We start from the raw sequence: 27,585 nt of genomic DNA, 5'->3' as shown, positions 1-27,585 counted from the left end.
GGCGCACGCCTTTAATCCCAGCACTCGGGAGGCAGACAGGCAGATCTCTGTGAGTTCAAGACCAGCCTGGTCTACAGAGCTAGTTCCAGGACAGGCTGCAAAGCCACAGAGAAACCCTGTCTCGAAAAACCAAAAAAAAAAAAAAAAAAAACCCCAAAAAACAAAAAAAACCAAAAAAACCCAAACAAGAGTATGTATGCTGTGTTCTGCTTGCATACCAGAAGAGGGCACCAGATCTCATTACAGATGGTTGTGAGCCACCATGTGGTTGCTGGGAATTGAACTCAGGATCTCTGGAAGAGCAGCCAGTGCTCTTCTCCAAGCCATCTCTCCAGCCTAGAATCACTAATTTCACAACCACACAAAGCTAAAGGTTGCCCCAGATGGCTGTCTCCAGGATTTCTAAATTCTGGCACACTGGGTCATTTATTCAAGATAGTTAAACAGCAAAAATCTTCATTAGACTTGGGAGTTCAGAATCAGTGATTGAAAGAGAACTGGTTCTGAATGTCAGAGTCTGCTTCAGCTGCTATTAAGGAAACAAAATTGACAATGCAGTCCCCAACTGTCACAGAAAGCTTTTATTAACACAGAGGAACTCAGGAATGCTGAAGCCCCTATAGTGCAGTCTCTGAAAGAGTATGAGCAGGGAGGGGCAGCAGGAGGGGACTCTGTCCAGCAAGTATGGTCATCACCCAACTGACAGGCTTGCATGGTTAGGGAGAGGCTTTTGCTGGCTAGCACATTTGTGTGGCTCTAAGAGGTCAGCCTTGACAAGCAGGCTTCTCCCAGGCCAAAAACACCAGAAAAAACAAAACAAAACAAATAAAACCCCAAACCAGCCAAAACCAGGGACAGCAGCTGCACAGACACCACCTTAAAATGGAAATAACGAGGCTCATTACACCAGGAGGCACATTCCACCCTGATCATAAAATAAGAGCAAGAAGGTGGCTCGGGCTCTACTACACAGCCTTTTTTGGGTAAGATGCTTTTAAACATTAAACACTGGCAGGGTCTTGCCCCTTGTGAACAGTTCATGGCCTCCCAGTCAGCCTTTACGACTAATGCTATGTCTGTTATCTATTATTATTTGGATTTTGAACAAAATTGATGGAGTAGGAGCCAGTAGAAGAATCCTGCTTGATCTGGAAATTTTCTGTAGAGAGCCCAAAAGGTCGCAGAACCAAGTTGCCAAGATCTTTTAGTTTACCTGCAATACAAAAACAGCTCAGATAAATGCTGGAACAAACAAGCAGGAAGGTATCAGTTGACTTTGCCTTTTGTCACAAGTTATAGATATGCTTGCTTTCAATAACTTGACACTTTGGGAGGGTTTCTTGGCCTCTTCTCAGTGATGCTGTCTGTCGCTCCCCTGCCTGAGTGACGCTGGAGCTTGAGGTCCTTCAGGTCCTCCAAGGAAGATCAAAGCTGCCTCCTGTCAAGCTGGCTATATAATTACCAAAGAACAAGGACTTCCATCCTGAGTGCTGGGCGAAGGTGCTGGCCAAGCCCTGTCTTCTGGACCGTGAGGACAGCAGCCCCCAAACTGTCCTACCTGCTCCCAGGAACATGGTAATAGCTGCCTGCAGAATCCAATCCAACATGACACATGTCTACTCAGCCTTCTTCATTTCCAAGCACACTCAGCCTCCTACTCAGCCTCCATAAGACTCCTGGTATTTTTTTTTTTTTAATATTTTTTCATTTGTATAGCGTCATCAACCTCCACAGCTCAGTGTCTACTGCCCCAGCTTTCGGCTTTACTCACTTATCTCTTAGGTAATGAAGACATACCATAAACAAGGATTCTTCTACTGCTCTAGGACAGAAGAGGCCCATGAGCTTGTGTGTTGAGATGGAACAGGGGGTATTGGGGATTCATGCAGCAGTGGAAAAATTTTAAAACTCTTGAGTGTTTGGAAACTCCTGAATGGGACAGGAGAATACAAAGTTTCAATGTTTCCTAAACTGTTGACTTTTTTCTAGGTTTTTCCAATGGAGATAAGGATGAGGGTAGACTGGAAGAGACAGCTTAATCCTCAGAGCTACATGCTCCTTTCTGTGCTCCTTGCAGCAACATTTGCCACCCTGAGTCCCCAGCCAGAGTGATGACCAACTGAAGAACTTGTGGTCTCATGGTCTTCACCATGGGAACTTCTGGACTTCATCTGGAGAGCTAGTCCACAGAACGTGTCTGTGAAGAGTGAATCCATTCTTGGAGACAGCTACCAGAACCGGGGGTGATCACTCTCTTGCAGGTGTCCGGAACTGAAATCTGGAACACACATGCTCACTGCTGCTGTCTTTGAGCATCACTGACACAAACCTTGGGGACCTACACCCCCAAGCAGCCAAAAGACGAGGAGCACAACCATAGGGACAGATGTTTTGGTGGGGCATCACAGCATACCAAAATTAGGCAGGTGTCCTCAGAGAAGCCTGAATCATGATCAGCTCCCCAGAACTCCAGGAGCCAGCCCATTCTGAGGTTGTTAAAACAGGCAAGGAGAAAAAGTCACCAAAATACAAGGTATCTTTGGGACAGGTGTGGTGGTACATGCCTGTAATTCCAGCACTAAGAAGGCTGAGGCAGAACTATCATGAGTTCGAACTAGCCTGGGCTATAAAGTGAGCCGTCATGCTCCACAGTGCAGTGTTCTTAGGCTTGTCTGAATGGTCTTTGAGTATTAAAGACTATTGCGAGCTAAGAGTGAAGTACTCGAACTTCTCTAGGTTCTCATTTTCTCCAGCTGGCTGAAGGACCTGCCTATAGAGGACCTCTAAATTCCATGCTTCTCCAAATGCAGAGGAAACTACAATCTATCAGCATGCTCAAACCAAGGCCAGCCCAGGCATGTAGGGATAGGTCAAGTGGAGGCTACTCAGGCTTCCAGGGGCTTTGCTGAAGTTGTAGCGGAAGACCCCTCCTGATCTGGCAGGTAAAGACACGGAACAGAACAGGATTAAGTCTCCATAGCTGCAGAGACCTATGAAAGACCTTCTGATGGATTAATTCACTTAACATGTGCAATGTGCATGTGTGCAGATTCTTTTGTAGTACAGACAAAGTAAAAATGTGCACAATGTGGTCTACACAGTGACAAAGATTAAGAATTTGAGCTGGGCAGAGGTGGCAGATGTCTTCAATCCCAGAACTCGGGAGGCACAGGCAGGTGAGTTCAAGGCCAGCCTGGTCTATATAGTGAGTTGCAGGACAGGTGCCAAAGCTACACAGAGAAACCCTGTCTCAAATCCCTCCTTCCCCCCACCCAAAATAATTTGATAAATAAAAGACACAGAGACAGTGAGCCATACATCCAATGGATGGGGAAGAAGACAGGAGGCTGCATTCTGTATTCAGGTCCTGAGCCAGGCCTAGTGGCCTGTGGCTGTTATACTGCAGAAGTCCATTGACAGTTTGAAAACAGTTTCAAAGTTGACACTTCTGGTGGCAAAGTGAAGAACAGACCCAAGGGAAAGCTTAAGGGTGTTGTGGAAGTTAATTCTGTGGCATTATGCAAGAGGCCATCTATTTATGGAACAAGCATCTCTATGATATTTGGTGAAGAGTCTGAAGCCAGAACCTAGCCAGGGTGAACTCAAAGGAACACAATAACATATATGGTGGACTCAAATTATGAGTGTCTGAAAAAGTCACCTTTTGCTGTTTGTGATGATGATGCAGAGAAGCAGTCAACTTCCATGAAGACTGCTTAATACACACAATCACACGCACTTTCCTGCTGCTATTTAGACCAGTCAATGTTCAGAGGCTAAAGCAGCCTCCTCATCCCCAAGACAGCCTATCTGCCATACTTGTCCCTGCCCTGCTAATCCTATGTCTCTCTTACCTTGACAACAATCAGATTTCTTTATTCCCTCCTGTAGCAAACTTGGCACTTTCAACCTGAACATGCCAACATATCCCTTGTAAGGTAGAACCTATTGTACTAGGATGTTGTGGCAGTGAAAAGTTCAAACCTGCTATACTGACAAGGCTGTTTAGGACTAAAGATCCAGCTCTGATTAATCTTAGTTTCTCTGACTCAAAGCAACATTTTATCACAATATTCCAAGTGATTGATTATGTAAGCATCCCTCTGAAGATCCTAACTGTGTGAGAGACAGCTTACTGCAAGGACAAGCAGGGATATTCTGTGCTGTAGCTACAGCACAAAGAGGGAAAGATGAAACCCAGTGACTGACCTGATGTTCAGGAAATGCTTCTTAGCTGAGCCGAATTTCCTCCTTGTGCTTCTGTGGTATGGCCACATCCTACTCTGGCTCAGAAGCCCTCACGTGAGTTGCCTCTACCACATCTCCCTCCTCAAGTAGGGATCATTAAACATGAGTTGCCAAAACATGGATTGATCGCTGGGTTCCACTCCAATTTCACTTCAGTATGTCTGGAGTGGACATCAAACTGAGCATTTTGGCCACTCAACTAAATTTTGAAAAACAGTCCCCAAAGGCAACTTGGCAACTTCCTTTTGCAGTTAGTTACTGGAATCTTAAGACACTGATGAAAAACTAACTGTAACCTTCCATCTCTAGTAACAAGAGGAACACAGCAGCTGGAAAATCAGTCAGGAGCCTATTTGCACAGGTAGATGACTCTTACCTCAGTTCAAATAACTGAGATGACAGGAGATTCAGAAAGAACCACTAGAGCAGAATTTTCACAGTTCTACTTTTGTCTGGAAGGGTTCCTGGTCAGAACAGCATAGGATAAAGCATTTTGCAAATGATGAGAAATGCCTAGGTATATATAATCAGATACTTCTGAGACTTACATTAGCAGCATAGCCACTGAGTACAAACCTCTTACTCTCTCAGTAAACTGTCAAGAACAGCTCACATCACCCAATCATGCGCGTCAAAGCTATCCCTAAGCAAGCACTCCTGTGAAGGATGACAGCTTTGCTCACCAAGCAGCTACCTAAAGCTGGGTAGTAAGTAATGCTAGGAATTTATCCTTGTCCTTCTACAGCTGAACTTCAGGAACCACGAAAATGTCTGACCAGTTTCACTTTTATTTACTTTTTAAACAAAAACATTTATTTTATTTTTGATTATGTGTGCACGTGTATCTGAGTGTATGCGCATGGGTGCCTGAAACCAGCCTCAGATTCAAGACTACTGCATGTATCTTACTGGACATATGAAAGCCTTCTGCTTTTTGTTTGTTTTTATAGACAGAGTTTCTCCATGTGGATTTTTGACTATCCTGGAACTCACTCTGTAGACCAGGCTGCCTCTGCCTTCCTAGTCCTGGGATTAAAGGTGTGCGCCACCATGCCCAGCTGCTTTCTGCAACAATGGTTAATTATTGGAAACGATAATATTTTCCTATCATCATTCCCCAGCATTGTAAGTATCAAATTAGTGTAAAAAAATCTTTGGATTTTGTTGTATTAGAATACTTGATTTTAAAAACTGTATTGCTAATCCAAAAAAAAAAAAATGGAGCACAGATCTAAACAGAGAACTCTTCAACAGAGGCATCTAAAATGGCTGAAAGACACTTAAGGAAATACTCAAAATCCTTAGTCATTGACAAATGCAAATCAAAACAACTCTGAGATTCCACCTTATATCTGTAAGAATGGCCAAGATCAAAAACATTGATGACAACTTATGCTGGAGAGATTGGGGGGTAAAGGGAACACTCCTGCATTGCTAGTGGGAGTGCAAGCTAGTACAGCCCCTTTGGATATCAGTATGGTGATTTCTCAGAAAATTAGGAAACAACCTTCCTCAAGACCCAGCAATACCACTTTTGGGTATATATCCAAAGATGCTCAATCGTGCCACAAGGACATGTGCTCAACTGTTTCATAGCAGCTTTGTTTGTCATAGCCAGAACCTGGAAACAACCTAAATGTCCCTCGACTGAAGAATGGATAAGAAAAATGTGGTCCATTTACACAATGGAGTACTACACAGCAGAAAAAAATGACATCTTGAAATCTGCAGGCAAATGAATGGAGCTAGAAAATATCATTTTGAGTGAGGTAACCCAGACCTAGAAAGACAATTTCATATGTACTCACTCATAAGTGGTTTTTAAACATAAAGCAAAGAAAACCAGCCTACAAATCACAATCCCAGATAACTTAGACAACAATGAAGACCTTAAGAGATCGACATATATGGATCTAATCTACATGGGAAGTAGAAAAAGATAAGATTTCCTGAGTAAATTGAGAGCATGGGTACCATGGGAGAGGGCTGAAGGGGAGGGGAGAGGCAGAGAGGGAAGCAGAGAAAAATGTAGAGCTTGATAAAAATCAATAAAAAAATAAAAACTGTATTGTTGACTTGATTTTCATTTAAAAAATTCATGAGATTTTGGTTTAATATTAGGGCAGAATTTCTCAAATGGCCCTAAATATACTTCTGCCACTTTGTAGTATGTATTTATGTCAAGTGGCATTCTCAGAATTGATAATTATAAAACCAAAATATCACGCAACTCTGAAAACAATGCTCTATGTCCTATAGCATCAGATATTCACCCTAAATTTAATTATGTAAAAATACATTTTCATTACCATGCAAATTTGCTCCTATATTTAAGACATGGTAAATTAAAAAATAATCATTTCTAGAATACTAATTTTATCTTATGTGTATGTGTGTCTGAGTGTGTATATATGCACCATGTGAATGGAGAAGTCTGAGGTGGTCAGAAACAGCACCGGATCCTCTGAAGTTGAATTCCAGAAGGTTGTGAGCTGCCATGCAGTTTCTGGAAGCCAAACCTGGCTCTTTGGAAGAGCAATAAATGCTCTTAACTGCTGAGCCATTTCTCTTGCCCCTCAAAGAGTTATTTTTATATCTCAAACACACACACACACACACACATACACACCCCTGTATACATAAGATCATGTAAAAATTTCATGGGAGGCAGAGGCAGGCAGATCTCTGGGAGTTCGAAGCCAGCCTGGTCTACAAAGTGAATTCCAGTACAGCCAGGGCTGTTACATAGAGAAACCCTGTCTCAAAAAAGAGTGCAAAAAGTCCATTAATTCACCTACTATTGACCTATTGGAAAGTCTGTTTGAATTTTCTAGATACTGATGCTAAGCCATATATGCCTAAGCTAATGTGCTTTACATTTAATTTTCCTTTAGGCCTATGCCTTTGCAATGCACAGCAAAGATTCAGAAAGTATTCATAGGAAGATGAGGCAGCTTTTGAACAGGAATGTATGAGAAAGGTTAAACAGACAATGCAAGGTTTGTCTGGAACCTTCAGGTTTTTAGGAAAATAGAATGCAAGAGACTCTGATTCCATCTTGGAAATATTCTGGCAAATATGAGAAATAATAAAATAATGGGATAAGTGATTGCTCCAACCACCACTTGACCCTTGCCCCATTTTGTGTGTGAATAGAGACCAGAGGTCAACAATGAGTATCTTCTATTCCTGTCTATTTTTTCATACACGGTCTCTCAATGAACCTGGAACTCTCCAATCCAGTAAGAGCAGATGGCCATCGAGGTCAAGGGACCCTTCTGTCTCTGTCTCCCCAGCATTCGGATTATAGATGAGTACCACCTTGTCTGGCTAACAGTAGGGCTTTGAACTCAGGGTTGCTGAGTAATCTCTTCAGCCCAACCCCCATCTGTTTCCCATATTTCTCATGTCTTCTCAAGCCCTAAAGGAATATTTAGTGCCATTTTCAAACAAAAACTCCCGTCATTCTGACATTACTGGCTGTAATGACTACACATTAATAAACTTAAAACCTTAAGAGGAGATTATGCAAGGGAGAAACCCAACTGTTTTATGAAATTATCATGTAGAATTTCCATTCCTAAAAAAGCTGATCCCCTCTCTAAGCCATACTGCATCCCTTGAAATTACAAACAGTTGAGCAGGTCCTCATTCCCAGTATTGCTGCAAAGAAACATCCACACACACACACCCCAGTCTCAATGACACACATGCACATGAGTACACACCTTAAAGCGCACGCGCACACACCCACACACACACACCTCAGTCTCAATGACACACGTGTACATATGAGCACACACCTCAAAGAGATTCTGAGCTGCTGTGCTCTCTAAGCCAATAAAAACACCGATGGGCCTAATCTAGTTCTCCTGGCTGTTATGATCAAGGGAATGGAAAGGAAGCAAACTTACCTAACATCTCTTCTTTTAATCTTTCATTACGTTCTTCAATTTGCTTAGGTAATCTCTGAGGAAAAAGGGAGATTTATTTAAATCTCAGAAGCGTTTTAAAATACGATGTAAGTAAAAAGCACGTTAAAGAAAAAACAAAAAAAGGCCCGATGTTGCAAATGACTAAAACTGAGGAAACAGCATCTTGTCTAGTTCACACTGTATTTGCAGCTCATTCTTTAAGATTTTTTTTTTTTTTTTGGTGAGACAAGGTGTTGTTCCAGGCTGGACTTGAATTTATGGCATTCTTCCTGCCTCAGACTCCCAACTGCTGGGATCAATGGCATATGTGCACCAGAACACTAGGGATGTTTCATTAGGGTTAGTTAATTATACAAGCTAATGCATTGCATTTTAAAGTATATCATGTACTTTAACCACATTCACTTCCAATTACCCTTTTCCTATTTCCTCATATGTTGGTAAATAAGAGCTGTAATTTAATAATGGAACAAATGAGTTCTTTATCACAAGCCTCACTCCCACTAACCTCCTATATTCAGTTCTCTTAAAAATAATATTTATTTTAATTTGTGTATGTGTGTGTGTGTGTGTGTGTGTGTGTCTATGCCAGGAGGCCAGAAGAGAATGCGGGATACTCTAGCTGGAGGTATAAGTCGGTTGTGAGCCACCCGCTGTGGGTTCTAAGAACTGAATTGGGTCCTCTGCAAGAGCAGGAGGTACTCATAACCACCTGGACATCTCTTTAGCTCATGCTCGCACGTGTGTGTGTGTGTGTGTGTGTGTGTGTGTGTGTGTATCAGAAAACAATTTTCTGGAGTCAGGTTTTTCCTATCATGTGGGGGTTCTAGGGATCACTCCCTAGAGTTCATCTCAGGACATCAGGCTTGGCAGCAAGCACCTTTAACTGCTAAGCGTTCTCATCACCTTCTCAGTTCTTAACAACGTCTAACCCAAAGGAAGACCACAATAAAAGATTGGTGAATAGGCTAGTTGGTGCACACACCTGTAATCCCAATAACTTGTGATAAGCAGAAGATCACTGAGTTGGAGGCCAGTCTGGTTTATATGAAGAGTTAGCAGCTAACCAGAGCTACATATTAAGACTTTGTTTCAAAAATCCCAAAACAGGATGAGACGGAGTGATTGCTCAGAATTTAAGAGCACTGGCTGTTCTTCCAGAGGTCCTGAGCTGATTTCCCAGCAACCACATGGTGGCTCACAACCATCTAGAATGAGATCTGGTGCCCTCTTCTGGCCAGCAGGCATACAGGCAGTCAGAATGCTGTATACATAAAAAATCTTAAAAAACAAAACCAAAACAAAGTAAGGGATAGCAGGATGATAAATTTGAGGTCAACTTGAGCCACTGTCTCAAACAAAAAAATAACACAAAGGGTAGTTCATAATCACCTATTACCTCCATTTCTGGGGAATCAGATGCTTTCTTTTAATCTCTACAGGCACTGAGCACCATGTGGTACATATACACTCACGCATGCAGGCAAAACACTCATCCACACAAAGTAAGATAACAAAGTTAGAACTCACTATGGAGAACAAAATACCCCTGATGCAACAAAGACAAGCTTATACAGGTCACTTATTTATTTAATTTTTTGAGCTAGGGTCTTTCTATATATATATATATAGCTCAGCTAGTACCAAATTTATGTTCTTTTGCTCCAGTGCTGGGATTACAGGAGTATGCTGTCATGCTGGCTCCTGTTTCTTTCAGAGTGCAGATCAAATGGTACATGGTCACAGTGAGTAGGTAGCTTCATAAAGATCTATCTCCCATATATTTGGGTAATCATAAAAACAGAATTTAGTTGTAATCCAAAAGACTAAAAAGTCGCTGAGTACAAAGCAAAAAGAAACAAAATATTTTGGGGGTGGGGAGACAGGGTCTCTATTACACAGCTCTGGCTGACCTGGAGCTTGCTATATAGACCAGGCTGGCCTCAAACTCACAGAGACCTGCCTGCCTCTGCCTCGCGAGAGCTGGGATTAAAGGCGTGCACCACCATACCCAACCCAAGAAAACACTTTAAATTTGTTTTACCATACAAGCTTCTCTTGCTTGATGTACCGATGGATCTTTTTCTAATATCAATTTATAATCTTCCAGTGCTTCATCTAGTTTGTCTGTTTTCTCATACAACTCCGCTCTCCTCAATATTGCACGGATGTAGCTGGGGTTTAACTGAATTGCTAAAAAGAAAAAAAGAACTGTTATCACAAGAAAGGGTCCTGAGTACCTTTGGAAGAACCCTCACTCATTGCTGCTGGTGGTGCAAATTAATATAGCCACTATGGACCTGTTTGGAAATTCCTCAAAAAATTCATACTAGAGCTACCATATAACCCAGCTATTCCACTCCTAAGCATATACCTAGAGAGCTCCATATCCTGCCATAGAGATAAGCACATCAGTGTTTACTGCTTCTCAGTTTATGATAGCACAGAAATGGAACCAAGCTAGATGCCATCAACAGACAAGTGGGCAAGAAAAATGTTGTACATATACAAAGCAGACTATTATTCAGCTGTGGAGAAAATTTCAGGAAAATGAATGAAATTAGAAAGTATAATATTAAGTGAAGCGATTCAAACACAGAAAGAAAAAAGAAGCCTACACATTCTCCCTTTAAGTGGATGCTAGCCTGTGCTGTATACATGTAGATATCTAAAGAACTGTGAGCGTGAGTTCCGCAACTAAGATCCTCCACAAGTCACAAAGGTAGGTAATTTGCATGTTCTCCCTTTAAGTGGATACCAGCCTGTGAGGCATACATGTAGGTATCTAAACAGCTGTGAGTGTGATGAGTCACAAAGGTAGGTAATTTGAAAGCTACAGGAGGTAAACTCTGTTCCACACTTGATTTTGATATTTACTGCTATAGGAAATAGGCTGGAGTCCACTGGAAGGATGCTTACTGAGATGACGCCTACACAGTGCCTCTGAAAATGCCATCCCATAAAGCCGCTTCTTTAAAAGCCTCAGTATGAGGGGATACTCGCACGAGTACACATCCAAACCTGTACGTCTAGCTGAGGCAATGTCTTTCAGTCAGCACAAGTTTTACCTTTGCTGCAGTCACTGATGGCCATTTCCTTCTTGTCCTGAAAGGAAAGATGACATTAACATATGATATTCCTCTAGTTTCATCTCAAGGGCTAAAGCGCTCTACATGGCAGCTCTGCTGGAATTAAGAGTTCCAGGACATCAGACACCCTCTTCTAATCTCTGAGAGCATCAGGCATGCATATGACATACATACATACATGCAAGCACTCCACACACACATAAAACAAATGGCTGACACACAGAACAACAAACCAGTCCTCTTCAGTAGCTAGCGGCTACTCTACCACATCTAAACTGGAACCATCAGGCCCTCCTACAGGGCACAGCATCTGTTACAAACCTACCCACTGAAGACAGAAAGATAAACAAGACAAAGAAGCACCTGGTTTAGCTTCTGCCTCTAGAAACACAGCTGCAGCAAGGACACTGGACTCTGGTCCAGCTGACACGGTCATGCCACTCTCCTTCTGTGGGGCTCAGTTTCTCATGTCATTTACTAGCAGGCTGAACTGAATGCTGGATAACAAGCCTTCAACTTCAAATGTCTTTTGTCCAAACTAGTAGTACAATATCACAGAAAGAGGTTGGTTTATATAACTGTTCTACAACTGTAATGACCACTTTAGCAAATACTATTTTACAGAACATTCTAGAGCAGCATCTAAACTGTATTTTGGGATGGCTGAGTGACTGGTGGTGAAGTATGAAATAATCTTTCAGAGTCATGGAGGTTCTGGAACTAGACAGTGGTGATGGTTGTACAACACTGTGAAAATCTTTAATTTATACTGAAATCAGTAAATGCACAAGTATGGACAAATGCCCTGGGTTCTAGCCCCAGCTCCACATAAAAACAGCTGTGTTTCAGAACATCTTTTATCCTAGTCTGAGGCAGGAGAATCCTGAGTTTGAAGCCACTCTGGGCTACAAAGGAAGACTCTGTCTGGTTGGTTTTTGTTTTCCCCCTCATATATAATGCTTCTGTATTTTAAAAATGGTCAAATATTTTGGCGAGGGATATCAATGAACTGTCTATGAAAACTGTGGAACTCAGGCTGCAACTTAAACACTGACAAGCTTAAAACACTGCTCATGTGAATAAAGAGAAGGCTTTTAGATGGGAAGGTCAGAACTATTACTTTAAATGGAAAATAGCTAGCCCAGCATATCTCTTTTTGCAAACTGGAGTTCCTGAATAACTACCGTCATCCAGCTTGCTGTAAGGTATCATGTTAGTTGCTCTGACATGCTGAGGTCTTGGGCTGCGGCACTTCTCTGGGCTCCATGTTTGCATTTCTGCTCCTGTATACTAATGTTATGCTTTGCTGTAATCTTTGTCCCTGAAACTGTGCATATTAATGATCCCTGATCTTTCAAACATGTAATAATAACAGCCTATAAGAAAAGAAATGCAGGAGCCCAAAGAAAGATGCTTGTTTCCTACAACTTCGAAATGAGGACACTAAAAACCTTGACATAGGTGGACCATGTAGAAAGCACAACTGATGAACAGGAGAAGTGAACCGCACATGAGTGGAGGGAAAACTTGAAGTATATTCGTGGTATAGACAATTACTTTTGAAATGTCTTATTTATTGTATGCTAACTCACACTAGACAAAATATAAATCCATAGAGGAAAGGGGCTTAGGATTTGTGATAGATTTGGAGATTGAATGTCTAGTTAAAATTTGCTATGTTGGGTCAGCATTATTGGCAGTATGTATCATTTTAATAACCTAATTTTAGTTATTAATGCAAAATGAGAAGTAAAAACATTCTATAATCAGGTTTTATCAAAGTAATCAATACAATGAAACTGTAGTGAGCCGGACAGGATCGCCATTACAAGATGGCGCCAACATCCTGTCTTGTTGGTAATAAACAACTCCATATTTGGCTATGCCTTTGAGAGCTGCACGGTGGATGAGGATCCTTGAGCCTATCCCGATGCGGTCTGGTGTCAGCTGTTGGTGGCAGCCAATCACAGGGCGACCCGTGTGCCAATTCCCTATTTAAGCGGCTGCCTAAGTGCCCTCCGCCCCTTTGCTTTACTCTGTCTGTCTGTCTGTCTGTCTGTCTGTCTGTCTCTCTCTCTCTCTCTCTCTCTCTGGCTTTTCCCCTTCGCTTCATGCTGTCTCTCCCCTTAGCTTCCTGCCCTTCCCTTCCTGCCCCTCGTTTCCCGCCCCTTTCCTGCTCCCCATCAATCAAGGGCACTCCAGTAAAGCGTGATCTGAGTAGAATCCTGATGTGGTGGTCATTCTTCCTCGCCGGTCTAGAAGTCCGCCACATGAAACAATTTAAAATTCCGCATAGAGAAGATTTCTATTATTTTGGAAGATACTTGGAAGATAAGTGGGGGCAGGGGACTATTTTCCCCACAGAATCCCTGAACATGAAGGTCAACCCCACATTCTTATTCAGTATTTGCTCAGGCCTGGAATTCACCAAGTAAGCTAAGCTGGCCGGCTAGAGAGTCCTAAGGATCTGATGCCCCAGCCCCAGTATCACAAGCACATCCACAGCACACAACTTTCTCTTAGGTTCTGAAGACAGAACGTGAACCCTCGTGTGTACAAGGCAATCACTTAACCGAGCTATTTCTCTAGCTCTCTAATTCTATTAGTCTTTTATGGATTTATAACCTGGAACCTCTTTATAAAGAAGACTTTGATATAGGAAGACTCTATCTCTTGTTTTTTCTTTTTGCTCTTTCTTTCTTTCTTTTTTTTTCGAGACAGGGTTTCTCTGTGGTTTTGGAGCCTGTCCTGGAACTAGCTCTTGTAGACCAGGCTGGTCTCGAACTCACAGAGACCCGCCTGCCTCTGCCTCCCAAGTGCTGGGATTAAAGGCGTGTGCCACCACCGCCCGGCTTTTTTTTTTTTAAAGATTTTATTTTTTATTATATATACAGTTTTCTGCCTGCATGTATACCTACAGGCCGTAAAAGGGCACCAGATCTCATTACAGATGGTTGTGAACCACCATGTGGTTGCTGGGAATTGAACTCAGGACCTTTGGAGAGCAGTGCTCTTAACCTCTGAGCCATCTCTCCAGCCCTGTTTTTTCTCTTTTCTTTGATACACGGTTTTTCTGTCTAATAGTCCTCGTCGTCCTATTTTGCACTTAAAGACACCTTTCATCTCAAGTGTCAGCCACTTCTCCCAGTGTTCCTATTTTTTAATAGAAAACCAAAGCCTTAGTAACAAGTGTCTTTTAGCCTGGAACTAGTGTTTCTCTGTGCTTCTAAGTCTTTATCATTTCAGAAGCTCAAAAGCAGCAGCTGCAGTTATTCTGGGATGTGCACCACTTGGCTCCCTGCTTCACTAAGCCACCCTAGTGAGTGGGAACTTGTCAGCCTGCCTTCAGGAAAGCATTCATCCTGCCACTTTAATGTTAATGAAAGCCTTGGCCAAATTTTTCTAAGTATTTTTCTATATACTTTTCACCAAAGAAATGCATGGTAGAAAAAGAATAGCAACTTCAAGTTCCTGCACTTGTTTTGGACACCGGAAGATCACACACGAGCCTATAAGCACTGGGCATCATGCACTTAGGAAAAGGTCAACAGCTCATACCTGTTTCATCCTTGCAGCAGCTCTATTTGAAAATAGAACCGACCGATCTGTCTGGAAACAGGATGGGCACATCTGAAGGGCTTGACTGTAAGAACTCTCAGCTTCTATGTAATCTGAGGATAATACCGTAAGACGAAACAGTCATCACGATTTAATTTTGTCAGATCTTAATGTAGTTTGCTACTCACAGAACCAAAGGGTATTAGTTTTAAACACCATTCCCCACTTTCTCCTCTCTGTAAATAGTGCTCGCTCTTTCCAGTGGCACCGGGCATGTGTTTGGGAAAGTGCTGCACAAGCTGTCAGTCAGGAGCCCTCAATGCTCAGAGCAGCAGCATGCCTAGTTGCTCAGCTTCCATCTGCTTCAGCAATTTAGAAAAGAATTTCCAAAGGGGTTTAAGGAACTGGATAGGTGAAAGACTAAAATTTAAGGTCCATGATTCAAGGTGCAGAAGACAATGCTAAGGTTTGGGGTGTAGCTCAGTGATGGAATGTTTGACCAGTGTGTGTACAGCTTTGGCCCAGTCCCTAGCACTGGGGGTGGGAGGGAAGAAACAAACTACTGGTTTAGTATTAAAAAAAGTAAACCAGGGCCAGGCATGGTGGGTGGCCCATGCCTTTAATCCTAGCACAAGGAAGGTAGAGGCAAGTGGATCTGTGAGTTCAAGGTCAGTCTGGCCTATACAGTGAGTTCCAGGACAACCAGGGCTAGAGTGTGAGACCCCACCAAATAGATAGATAGATAGATAGATAGATAGATAGTAAACCAGTTGGGTGTGGTGGCATGTACATTTAATGTCAGGAGACAGGTGGATCGCTCACAGTTCAAGGCCAGCTTGGTCTGCCAAGGTTATGTAGCAAGACCTTTGGGGGGGGGGGGTTTAACCTAAAAACCATGAGAGGAAAACTTGAGCGCCCTCTATTTCTTAGCTATGTGCACTTTGAAAATGTGACAGACTGCATAACACTGAGTATGTTCTGGAATGAACTAAAGTATTCCTGAAAATGGGAAGAAATCAAGAGCACTGATTGGGTATGAATGCAGCTTGCTCCTCCAATGTTTCATGTACTTGTGGAGAAGATCTACAAAAATCAAAACTAAGGTCTACTGGCAGGTCGTAGAGTGGTGGTATTGCCCAGGAGGGAGAGGAGGTGTAGCGCACTGGCGTGAGTCTGGATGGCAGCAAATCGTCACAAGTCTGAGCCTGATTCCCCTCTCTCTCATTTCCTGTGTGGTTTGAGATGTTAGTGCTTCCTCCTGCACACATTCCCGCCATCTGGCATGGGACCCTCAACAAGGCAGCCACTGTGTTTTTTGACTTTTAGCCTTCAAAACTATAAGCTAAATCATCCTGTTTCCTTATGAAGTTAGCCTGCCTCAGATATTTTTGTTACAATAATTAAAATCTGACCAACAACCCAAGAAAAAGGCACATGAAAGCCAGAGAAAGAGGCAGGTGTGTTGGCAAACATGAAAGCTCAGTTCTTGGGAGGCTAAGGAGGAGCGTCACAGCCTATCCTGGTCTAGAGAGAGAGAGAAGGTCTTTTTGTTTGTTCAGAAACAAACAAAAAGACCAGAGAGAAAGCACTAACAACTACAATATCAACATCAACTTAGTTTCCTCTCCTGCTGGAAAGCAGCAAATGGGGGCTGGGACGCTACTTTCACAGCAATCTTGAGGTTAGGGTTTTCCAAAGCTAGCTGAAGAGCGCTCTCCCCAGTTTCTGGATTCAAAGCTAAGTTATAGGAAAGAAAACCTCCGCTGGTGCAAGAGCTTCATGGTAACTGCCCCTTGCTACTGTTCCCGGTGTGCTGGATTGTGAGAGGAAGTGTTGGGTTGGGCGAGCAGACATCGGGGCACTGCGGACCTCACCTCCTCTCTTAAACTGTTCGTTCCCCTCCTCCTTTAGTTTAGCACTCTCTTCTCTTCTTTTCTGAAAGAGATCAAAGAATTACATAATTTCTCACAAAATTATAAATGAAGTGTGGTGGCTCGTGCTGTAGTAATTCCAGCGTTCAGGGGGCTGAGGCAGGAGGATGCTGAGAAATTGAGGCCGGCTTGGGTTATAATTGAGACCTCGTGTCAAAAATTAAAACTTAAGTTTGAGTGTCTCCTATCAGCTTCTAATAATTTTAGCAACTTATACAGGTGGCTTCAATTTATCAAACACAAGGCAGAACAAATGCTAGCCTGCAGAGAAAGATGGGGCATGCTGAGTCTGCTTCCTTCAAGGGACAAGCTGACACTGTGCTTCCTCCAAAGCCAACTGGAAGAACCATCTGGAGGTCTGCTTCCCACCAATGGACAGTGTTCTGTCCAAAGCCCCCCTCCAAAAGCAAGCAAGCAAAACATCCCATAGAAGCCTCTCCCCCATCTCTTTGTTTAATCCTGAAACCTGATTAAATAAAAACTTCAAAGGGAAGAAAATAATGTAAGCAAGCTATTTCATGAACAAGTGAAGCTTAAAACCTAAATAACTGGTACTCTCAAGATCAGGAGCCATACCTGGCGGTAGTGGCACACACCTTTCACACCAGCATCCCAGAGGCAGAGACAGGCAGATCCCTGAGTTCGAGGCCAGCCTGGTATACAGAGCAAGTTCCAGGACAGCCAGGGCTCAAGAGAGAAACCTTGTCTTGAAAAAAAGATTAGAAACTAAAATAAAAAATTTAATTCCCTGAAGAAGACCTGTTAATGTATTAGTGAGGCCATGTAGTGTTAGATGCTGGGTCAAACAGAACACCCAAATCTTGGTAAGGGTACTAAAATCTAACATAAACTAATACCACTCTTTATCAGATATCTGTATGTGAACAACAGAAATTCACTTCAGAAGACAGCATGCCAGTAGTATAGCATCTGACTAGCATACTTAAGGCTCTGGATCCAACGGCCAGCACCAAAAGTAAAAGGCAAATGTACCCCTTTCCCATAAGAAGCCATGTGTTCTAAGAGTGTACAGCTACGCAGGTGGCAGTGATGATAAAAGAAAAAGAACTGTAACACTAAGATCCTATTTTCTCAATACTCTTAAGATTAGAGAGTGTGTTCTCCAGTGCATGGGTTACAGGTTTAGAACACCAGAAAAACACAATCCTAAGCAAAATATATTTGCTAGATTTATTTGCTAGAGTAGATTTAGGGAAAGATACCAGAACTCAGATATCAATGGGAAGCTTCAAGTACAGGTTGAAGAGACACGTAGGGCACAAAGCAACGCTCCTGATGACCAAAGCAGAAAATGATTAGTCTAGCCAAACAGACTGTAAGAGCAGCTCTAGTTACCTCCTTGTCTAGAGTCAAGGTCTTGGTCAGAAGTATCCAATAAGCCACACACAGGCTACCTGACTTGCCTGTTAGGAAGGGGAGTAATAGACACAGGTTGTAGCTACTCAACCTGATGCCAACATAAGAGGCCTGCAAATGGGAATGCAGATTTGCATGCCGAAGAGCCAAGAAAACCCCACAAGAAATGCAGATAACAGTTATTTTAATGCAGAAATCTGTCAGCTTCTGTCCAGCTTTTAGGGTCTTTCAATTTTCTCATTTTACCTCTAATCTCAGCCTCCTTTCATGTCTCTTCTCCAGAGGCAACTCATAAGGGTGATTCTACAGATTCGGATTAAGCAGCAAAGTAATCTAGACTCTTGAACGGAGAGGGAGGAAGACATAGGAGACCACTCATTCCTTGGTAAACTTAACATTCAATTTTCAATGGGCAAAGATGAAAGCCTTGACACATCTACAAAGGGACAGATTATCGGGGTCAGCCTGAGAAATTTTAATGAATTCTTTATAATCAGAAGGATAAAAGTTAAACTACAAGAGTTCTGGAATATAATTATGAGGTCAATTACTCTATTCTGGCTGATAAACTGTCACCCAATGACCTACAGTGCAGTAGAGAGTCACTATCCCCTGCTCCACTGATGGTGTAAACTGAGGGAGGATAATGCAGTTATCAATACCATGTTGACTGTCTCCATGCAAAGAACTAAAAATAGCACTTTGAGGAGAAAGCTAACTATCTCCCAACTGTGCCAAAGATGGACTTGACTCCAAAACAAAGATGGGTTCATTCTGTGGCCTAAACACTTCCTTCAAAGGACAGCCCATGAACCCTATCCTATGATGTTCCTGGAATCCAAGGACAGCCTTCACCGATAAAAGTCTCTCACGCACATGCTGGCAGCTGTGCTGGTATTCTGCAGTACTACGGTACAAATCTTCCCAGGTCCTGTTTTATGAACACAAGTTTCCCGTGTACACAGAGCCCTGTCACACACCTCCACAATGACCTTTCCAGAGAAGCCTCACAGGGTAACATCTGATCTTGAATTCTATTTCCACAGAAATTGGAATCAAAAAATATTACCAAGCTTTTTACTCAGTATGAGCACAGAGAACTTAGGGGAAATAGTAACATTGCTCTGTATAGACCATCAGAAAAACCGGCAAGGAAAATCCCAAAACTTGTGCCACCGATGAGTGACGAAATTTTCAACAGTTCTGCCCCCGCTCAGAATGGAATTGCCCTCTCACTCACAGCAATCCTCATGCTCCAGCTCCGCCATGTGCTAAATAGCACACCTGCCTCCAAACCAGTCTTTAGCACAGCACTGAAAACTCAGCACATCTAATACAGCATTTCTTTGCTTTCTGTCTTCTGCCACACACGTCAGCTCCTTTGTGCTCCCAAGACAATGAGAGGTAAGCATGGAGTTCCTTTTACATATAAGAAAAATCAAGATTCAGAAATCTCTTGTTTTTGCTGGGCCTGGCTATACAAATCTATGATTTCTGCTACTTGGAAGGTGGTTAAAAGAGGATTATGAAGTCAAGTTCTCAATGGACTAGTGGTGCACTCCTTTAATCCAGCACTGGGGAGGCAGAGGCAGGCAGATCTCTCTGAGTTTGAGGCCAGCCTGGAGTACATATCAAGTTCCAGGACACTAAGGGCTACATAGAGACTCTGCCTCCCCCCCAAAACAAACAAACAAACCGTGTGTGTGTGTGTGTGTGTGCATACACACACACGCGCAAAAAGATAGAAGCTTGATCCACAACCAGAAAAAAAGGAGTCAATAAAAACTGTCTTGGGGGCCTGGGTTTAATCCTCAACAGACACACACGTACAGACATAAACCATATGCTCATACACACATACCCCAAATCTGTTTCTCTTGAGTATCTTCAGACATTAGATCTAGCACACTAATAAGTGGCTAATCAAAAGAGGAAATCCAAAGAATTAAAACTGTTTAAGACTGTAATCAGCATCTGGAAGGTGGAAGCTGGAGGATCAGGAGTTGGCTAATGCCAGGCTTAGTTCATGAGACTCTGTCTCAAACCCTCCACACCAAAAACAAACAAACAAAATCAGTCATTATGATAGCTCAGGAGGTTAAGGGATGAGGATTGGCGTGAGCGCAGGTTAAGCCTGGACTACAGAATGATACCCTCTTTTAAAACAAAAACAAACAAACAAACAAACAAAAAGAAAACCTCAGCCCCTATAAAACTATCCAGGGCATAAGAATGGATGGATCTGTACACACGGGGGAGCGCAGTGGTAGAGTCAAGGTTATGCTCAGGTCAGATAAACAGAGCTAGACACAACATTGGTAGGCTAAAAAGAGTGATTTTTTTTTCTGCACATACTTAGTATGTAGACAATAACACCGAACTTAAGGTCTTAGAGAGTAGATTCTCTGATGGTCAATATTAAGTGTAAATTTGACAGAATCTAGAATCACCTGGCAGATGGGTCTCCAGGCACGCCTTGGAGAACTGAACTATCTTTTTTAAGACAGGATCTCTCTCTGTAACAGCCCTCACTGTCCTAGAACTTCTTCTGTAGCTCAAGCTGGCCTTAAATTTATAGATCCACCTGCCTCTGCCTCCTAAACAGGCAAGTCAGGTAACCTGTGTGTAGTTTATTGGCTACTTCTGCGCAAGACCTTGAATCTACATATTATATTACTAACATAAAATAAATGGAAGCTAATAAAGAGTTGAAGTGTAACCCAATAGGACAACACTGGCTTAGCATGTGTAAGGTCCTGGGGTTTACAGGCACACACCACCGTGCCTGCTACTAACTTTTTTGTTTTTTCTTTGTTTGTTTTGTATTTTGAAACAAGGTTTTTCTGTATAGCCCTAGCTGTCCTGGAACTCGATTTGTAGACCACCTGCCTCTATCTTCCGAGTACCAGGACTAAAGGACTGGTTTGGCTACTAACTGATACAGATGTTAGCTTAATATTTCTTAAAAAAAAAAAATAAATAACAAGACAAAAAAACAAAAGCCTGCACTACTGACATAAATTGAACCCTAAACTGACTTTCTGGAGAATTATTTCTATAATGCTAGATAGTACTTGATTTAATTTGCTGAGTCATTTTTGTTCAGATAGTTCATGAACTTGGTTATTTTTGCTCTTTAATTCTCTTTTGATAAAACACATTAGCAGGAAATACAACACCTTAAGACGGACGTGGTGAATGACTATAATCTCAGTTCCTGGAAGGTAGAGGCTGGAAAATTAGAAGTACAAGGTCATCTTAAGGTATACAGTGTTTGATGTTTAAAGCCAGCCAGGGCTACATATATGAGACCCCATTTCAAAATCCTCTCCACCCTACCCCTTAAAGATAACTTTCATGTTAAAAGCAATTTATTTAATAGTGAAAAGTGTCTGTGAGGTATATGCCAGCAATACTTGCATGCAGGAGGCTAAGGCAAAGGCATAATGAGTTCAAGTCCTGGGCTACATTTCAAGGCCTTGTCTCAAGAGGAAACTAACTAGAGCACAGTAGCTTATGCCTGCAATCTCAGGACTTTGGGGAGCTGAAGCGCTGGGATCGGCAGGATTGCCATAATTTGAAGTCAGCCAAGGCTACATCTTAAGAGCCTATCTCAAAACAAGCAAACCACCTCAAAGAAAGAAGGGGGAGAAATAAGAGGTAAACTAAGGATGTTTCATGTAAGACCACAGATGATGTGCAGTCAGGGGATTAGTCACTTAGTGACTGTGAGAACTGAAAAGCTCTGAGGTGGGCTAGAGGGCAAGAGGATTAGATTCCTGCCACCCATGCCCATGACGGCCTGATTCATGATCCTGTGTCCTTCCTGTCTAGTGCTTTTGCTAAATTCATAGCACATGGTAGGATCAGGGCATGCTCATCTTGAAGTAGGGCCACATTTCAAGTAAGCTACTCTCCCTTCTAAAAGTTCATTAAAGTTAAGAATTTCCTTGTTTTGTGTGTTGTTGCCGGACCTCTTCTCAGCTTTGTCAAATGATATTTCATATGAAATCACTTTAGTGATTCTTTTTTTCCCCTTTCAGTTTTCTGAGACAGAGTTTCACTGTTTAGCTCTGGCTGTCCTGTAACTCGCTTTGTAGACCAGAGTGGCCTCGAACTCACAGAGATCTGCCTGCCTCTGCCTTCCAAGAATTGGGATTAAAGGCATGTGCCATCAACACCAGGCTCATTTTAGTAATTCTTTATGGACCCTGAATCTGCCACATGAGTTATCTCAACCTATTCCTTTGGTGTTCTATCCCAAACACTTCACCAAAGTAGCTCTTTGATGGTATAAACTACAATCTTCATTCAAGCTTTTTGCAGATAAGCAAAGATACCATGGGAACTTGTCAGACTATCTGGCTTGTCAAGTAAGGAAGGAGGGCACCAGGAGGGCAGCTGTGTCTCCAAAAGAAAACCTTGCCCAGATATCCATGGGCAAGGAAGCTGGGAATGATGTTTTGTTATTAAATGCTACACCACACTGTGGAACTGGGTCAAGGAGATCTGAGCTGGAGGAATCTGCTTGGCCATTTATTAGATGTGTGGTCTTGGTCTTACCACTTGCCCCACACACATGAACTTAAAACAAGTAACATTTGAGCTTAGTGGCTTGGACACTGTAGGCTTTCTTCACAATGTGTTCCTTGACACTTACTGTGCTCTGTAGCCACAATGCCAACAAGGTATTTGGGATTCACCAGTCATATTTTGTTAATAGTGATTAACAAGTACAACTCATAACATAATTCTAAATCAATTTACAAAAAGTTCATTACAGAAATTTCAGCAACTTACTTTAGGAGTAATCATTTAAAAGGACAAAGTAGAAGGTGGCAATCAAGATGTAGTTTAGCAATTGAGCACCTGCCTGGTATTTATAAGGACTTGAATTTGATCTCTAATGCCACACAAAACAAAACAAATCAAAACACAACAACAACAAAAATCTACCCTGGCAGTGGTAGCACATGCCTTTAATCCCAGATAGCTGGATCTCAGTGAGTTTAAGCTCAGCCTGGTCTATAAAGTGAGTTCCAAGACAGCCAGAAATGTTACAAAGAGAAACCCTGTCTTGAAAAACATAAAAACAAACAACAACAACAAAACCCCCCAAAATTCGTATGTGTAGAAACATGGTATAAGCATGTTACAGACCTCTAAGGTAGAAAGAAGACAGAGTTCTAAATACACAGGAAAAACCCAGCAACTTCTTTGTTAAGCTGCATGCTCAATGCTTTCCTGTGCTACTGCCTTATCTCAGGTCTGTCACTGGGAAATCTCTCAGGACAGTGTTACTCATCACGGATCGGGTGGTCTATTAGACTTTCATCCTAGACTACTTTTTCTTTTCTTTTTTTGCTTTTCTTAATTTTTTTACAGTCAAGGGTCTCAATGTGCACCCCAGGTTAGTCTCGAATCTATGGAATACTGAGGTTGCAATCAGGTGCTACCATGCCAATACTGTATTTATTTATATTTAACATGGTATGAACCAGGCTCTGGCTGTGCATGCCTATCGTCACATCACTAGGGAAGCGGAGGCAGGAAGACTGAGAGTCAAGTTCAGCCTGGGCTATGTGGTCACACCCTATTTGAGAAAACAAATAGCCAGGCGGTAGTGTTGGTGCACGCCTTTAATCCCGGCACTTGGGAGGCAGATCTCGGTGAGTTCGAGGCCAGCTTGGTCTACTAATCAAATTCCAAGACAGTCAGGACTGTTAAACAGAGAAACCGTCTCAAAAAACTAAAAAATCCAAAAACAAAACCAAAACAAAAAACAAAAACAAACAAAATAATGAATTAAAACCTTAAGAGTTTTAAGCTAGGTAGGCATGGCGGCTCAGGCGTATAACCTCAGCATTTAGGGCGTAGAGTCAAGAGGACTGCTACAAGTTTATTTTACATACTGAGTTTCAGTCCAGCAAAGATGACACTGAGAGACCATATTTCCCAAAAGTAACAACAACCAAAGCGGCTTAAGAGGCAGATTAAGCATCAAATTTACCTGTTTCTCTTCTTCTGGCATGTTTTTTTCCAGTTCAATTAGGTATTCCTCATCGAGTTCAGAACTAGAATCATCAGTGGCTTTGTCCCCCACCATGTGTGCCCCTGGCTGCTCCTCGTCGAATGAGGCACTACAGTCATGAAAACACTCCTCTTCTCCATGGTCCTCCTGCGGATGGGCACTATCATCCTTCGGTAGTTTGCTCTGGGAAGGCTGACCCTTAGGATCAGAAACCTGGGGGCTGGCTGACTCTGCTTCCGGAGACTCTGTAACTTTCAAACCATTGAACAGATCTTCTGGAACCTTACAGTTTTCTGACTTATCATCCATGCTGAGTTCAGGGAGGGAGGTGAGGCTAAATGTCTGGAAAAAGGGAAAAAAAAATGTGTTATGTAATATATGTATTTACATATTCTTAAATTCTGTCTTATACCTAAACAAACCTCCACATCCAATCTCCAAAAACAACTTTCTATTCTCTGACTGGGAGTCATTATTTTTAAAAATAGGCTATTACCAAGTGTGGTGGCCCACACCTGTAGTCATCATTAGGGAGATGGAAGACAGGAAGTTCAGAAGTTCAAGGTCATCCTTGGCTACACAGCAAGTTTGAGGTTAGCCTAGGCGACAGGAGACCCTGTATTAGCCGTTCTCCCACCAAAAATAGATAATAAACTCACACTCGATACCAATTATCATTTTAACTGATAGCGTTTCCTAGCCAAATATGGTAAGACCAATATCCCACTTCCCAACGATGTTGGAGATAGAGTCTCAGACCTTGTGGTGCCACCGTTATAACCACTGAGTCACACCCTCAATCCATACCCTAAATTAAAATGCTGATTCTAATGTAACTCTTCCACACCCCGCTGTTTTCTGGGTAGCACACATTTGGCAGCAGCCAAAACGTGGCAAGAAGAAAAACAAACGGTTCTAATCTTTGTTAGAATAAATGACCAAGTCGTCAACTGGAAACAACGACGTCCGTCTGGGCCACCATCGCCACCGGAAGGCGAAGAATAAGTTTCTTGTGGAGTGCAAGATGGCATCTGTGCCCAAACCCTGCCCATCAACTTAACCGAAATGCAAGCGGTATAGCTTAGGTAGCTGATTCTGGAGGGGGAGCCTTTGCGCAGGAATTTTTAAAAGGATACATCAGGGGGTCAGAACCAGGCTTTGGAAGGGTTGGTTCTGCTGTCCAGATCCTGACATTATTGATCTGCAGTAGGGCTAGGACACCGGTATTTTTTTTAAGTGACCAGGTGATCTTTATCGTGCAGCCTATAACTACCCCTGTCCTAAAAGCTGAGTCAGAACACCCACTCTCACTCTGGTCGCAGCAAAACCACGCCAATGGCCCAGTGTCGCGTTAAAGTCCGAATTCGTCCTAGCCCGTTCCAAGAAAAGTTAAAACGGAGGGTCAGGAACGCGCAGGCTTCGCCTCTACGCGGATGTCGCTCCCCTCCCGGAACTGAGTCAAGGCTGGGAAAGCGCCTTCCCGTGCGATACCGCGCCTGTTCCCCCAGGCCACACTCCTCACCCCACGCCGCGAGACCCACGAAGTTCTTCCCAAGCTCACGGACTTCTCTTCAGCTCTCTGGCCCAGAGACCTTCTACTTCCTCTCAATCAGGTGCACTTCCGGCCTCACTGACCAATGGCGTCGTTGTTGGCAAAGCATTCTGGGAAATGTAGTGGCCAACTCAAAGAGAGTGAGCGGAAGTGGCTGTGTGACGTCACTGTGCGGCTCAGTACTTTGAGCCACTGCTGCTGTCTTGAGTTACGCCAAAACTTAGTCAGCACATTTTTTTTTCTCCCCAAGACAAGGTTTTTCCGTAGCTTTGGAGCCTGTCCTGGAACTAGCTCGTTTAGAGCAGGTTGGCCTCGAACTCACAGAGATCCGCCTGGCTCTGCCTCCCAAGTGCTGGGATTAAAGGCACATCACAACTTTTTTTTTTTTTTTAAAGCGAATGTTCATTGTTTTAAAAAGTCACTCTGGCTGTCCTCGTGATAAGAATGTGTAAAAGAACCCGAAAACAAACTTTATCACCAAATAAACATTTTCCTTCAGTATTTTCCTAAGTACCTTTCAAGATGTCTGCTAGGAGAGTAACTGTTCTATGACACTAAATATTACGTAGGTGTTCAACTCATTTCCTCATATTATACGGGGTTTCTCAGAGCCTGTCTTATGATATAGTGGAACAGAAGGAATGCAAAAACAGGTGAGTTCAGCTGCTGCGTGAGCCCCTTACCTGTGAGTTAAGGCTTCCATACCCTCAACTATCCTGTATTAAGCCAGGGATCTGCAAAAATGGAAACAATGTCCCTTTTCTTGAGACTGGATCGCAAATATGGAGAAAATTAAAGAGATGTGGGGGAGAGAAAGGAGCCCTTCATCAGATCTGGTTGAAGTCTTTCCTAGGCTGAGCCAAGACTTTCCCCAAGGGGCTAGAAATATGGCTCAGTGGCTGAGAGCAGCGGCTGCACTTCCAGAGGCCCCGGGGTTCAGTTCCCAGCACCCACATGGCAGCTCACAACTGTCTGTAACTCCAGTTCCAGATCTGATACCTCGTCTGGTCTTCATGACCACCATGCATAGGGTTTGGAGAGATGGCTCAGCGGTTAAGAGCATTGCCTGCTCTTCCAAAGGTCCTGAGTTCAATTCCCAGCAACCACATGGTGGTTCACAACCATCTGTAATGGGGTCTGGTGCCCTCTTCTGGCCTGCAGGCATACACACAGACAGAACATTGTATATATAATAAATAAATAAATATTTAAAAATTAATTAATAATAAAAAATTGAAAAAGAACTTCCACAGAGCTATACAAAATATCATAGATAGAAACACTGTTCTCAGCCTGGTCTACAAGTGCTAGTTCCAGGACAGGCTCCAAAGCAACAGAGAAACCCAGTCTCAAAAACCAAACAAACAAAAAAACAAAAAAACCAAAAAGAAAGAAAAGTTAGAAACACTGTTCCTTTAATTTATTTTTTTAAAAATATAGATACTTTAAGAATTAAAATAGAAATAAATATGCTTAAGGTTTAATTATACCCAATAAATCATGAACCATATCTCTGGCTCTAACCTGTAGTTTTCCCACAAAATAAGCTTGTGAGGGGCTGGTGACATGACTCAGTGGGACAAGGCACTTGACAACAGTTTGATGATCAGAGTTAGATCTCCAGGACCCACACGGTAGGAGAAAACCAACTCCTGCAAGCTGTCCTCTGATCCACACTAATATATCCTGCATTCACACATCAGTACCCACCTCTTACTGTCTGTCTTTCTTTTCTTGCTCCCCCGGATACTAACTGAGATCAACAGAAGGTATACCATTCTAGTGTTGTGTTTCCCATAGCGTTTATGTGATCTGGTTCACCTGGTATGATGTACAATGTTACTAGCTTAGCTTAAATTCCCCT

The 27,585-nt window shown here is 42.6% G+C and overlaps 1 protein-coding gene across 2 annotated transcripts; it reads right to left on the bottom strand.

Moving 5' to 3' along the window:
• Positions 1–566: 566 nt before the first annotated feature.
• Positions 567–25,795, bottom strand: Ttc1 (tetratricopeptide repeat domain 1). 2 transcript variants are annotated; one of them, XM_075941290.1, is made up of 8 exons: positions 25,692–25,795; positions 24,149–24,511; positions 16,705–16,765; positions 14,831–14,943; positions 11,252–11,288; positions 10,228–10,376; positions 8,163–8,217; positions 567–1,213 (listed from the first exon to the last, which is right to left on the bottom strand). In XM_075941290.1, exons 2-8 carry the CDS (start codon positions 24,476–24,478, stop codon positions 1,080–1,082), a joined length of 879 nt encoding a protein of 292 aa, XP_075797405.1. In that variant the 5' UTR covers positions 24,479–24,511; positions 25,692–25,795; the 3' UTR covers positions 567–1,079. The 2 variants fall into 2 exon arrangements, with proteins under 2 accessions (XP_075797405.1, XP_075797406.1); XM_075941291.1 differs by having other exon boundaries at positions 25,475–25,747.
• Positions 25,796–27,585: the final 1,790 nt, after the last annotated feature.

The sequence above is a fragment of the Microtus pennsylvanicus genome, chromosome 11 (genome assembly GCF_037038515.1).
Source record: "Microtus pennsylvanicus isolate mMicPen1 chromosome 11, mMicPen1.hap1, whole genome shotgun sequence".
In the NCBI taxonomy this organism is placed as follows: Eukaryota; Metazoa; Chordata; class Mammalia; order Rodentia; family Cricetidae; genus Microtus; species Microtus pennsylvanicus.
This window is presented reverse-complemented; position numbering and strand designations above follow the sequence as displayed.

Excerpts from the sequence above, each read along its gene's own strand:
- Ttc1 (XM_075941290.1), bottom strand. The coding sequence starts at position 24,478 with ATGGATGATAAGTCAGAAAACTGTAAGGTTCCAGAAGATCTGTTCAAT. Across the intron at positions 16,766-24,148 it reads TGCCAGAAGAAGAGAAACAG|AAAAGAAGAGAAGAGAGTGC; the intron begins GTAAATTTGATG and ends GATCTCTTTCAG. Across the intron at positions 8,218-10,227 it reads AAGCAAGAGAAGCTTGTATG|AGATTACCTAAGCAAATTGA; the intron begins GTAAAACAAATT and ends CTTTTTCCTCAG.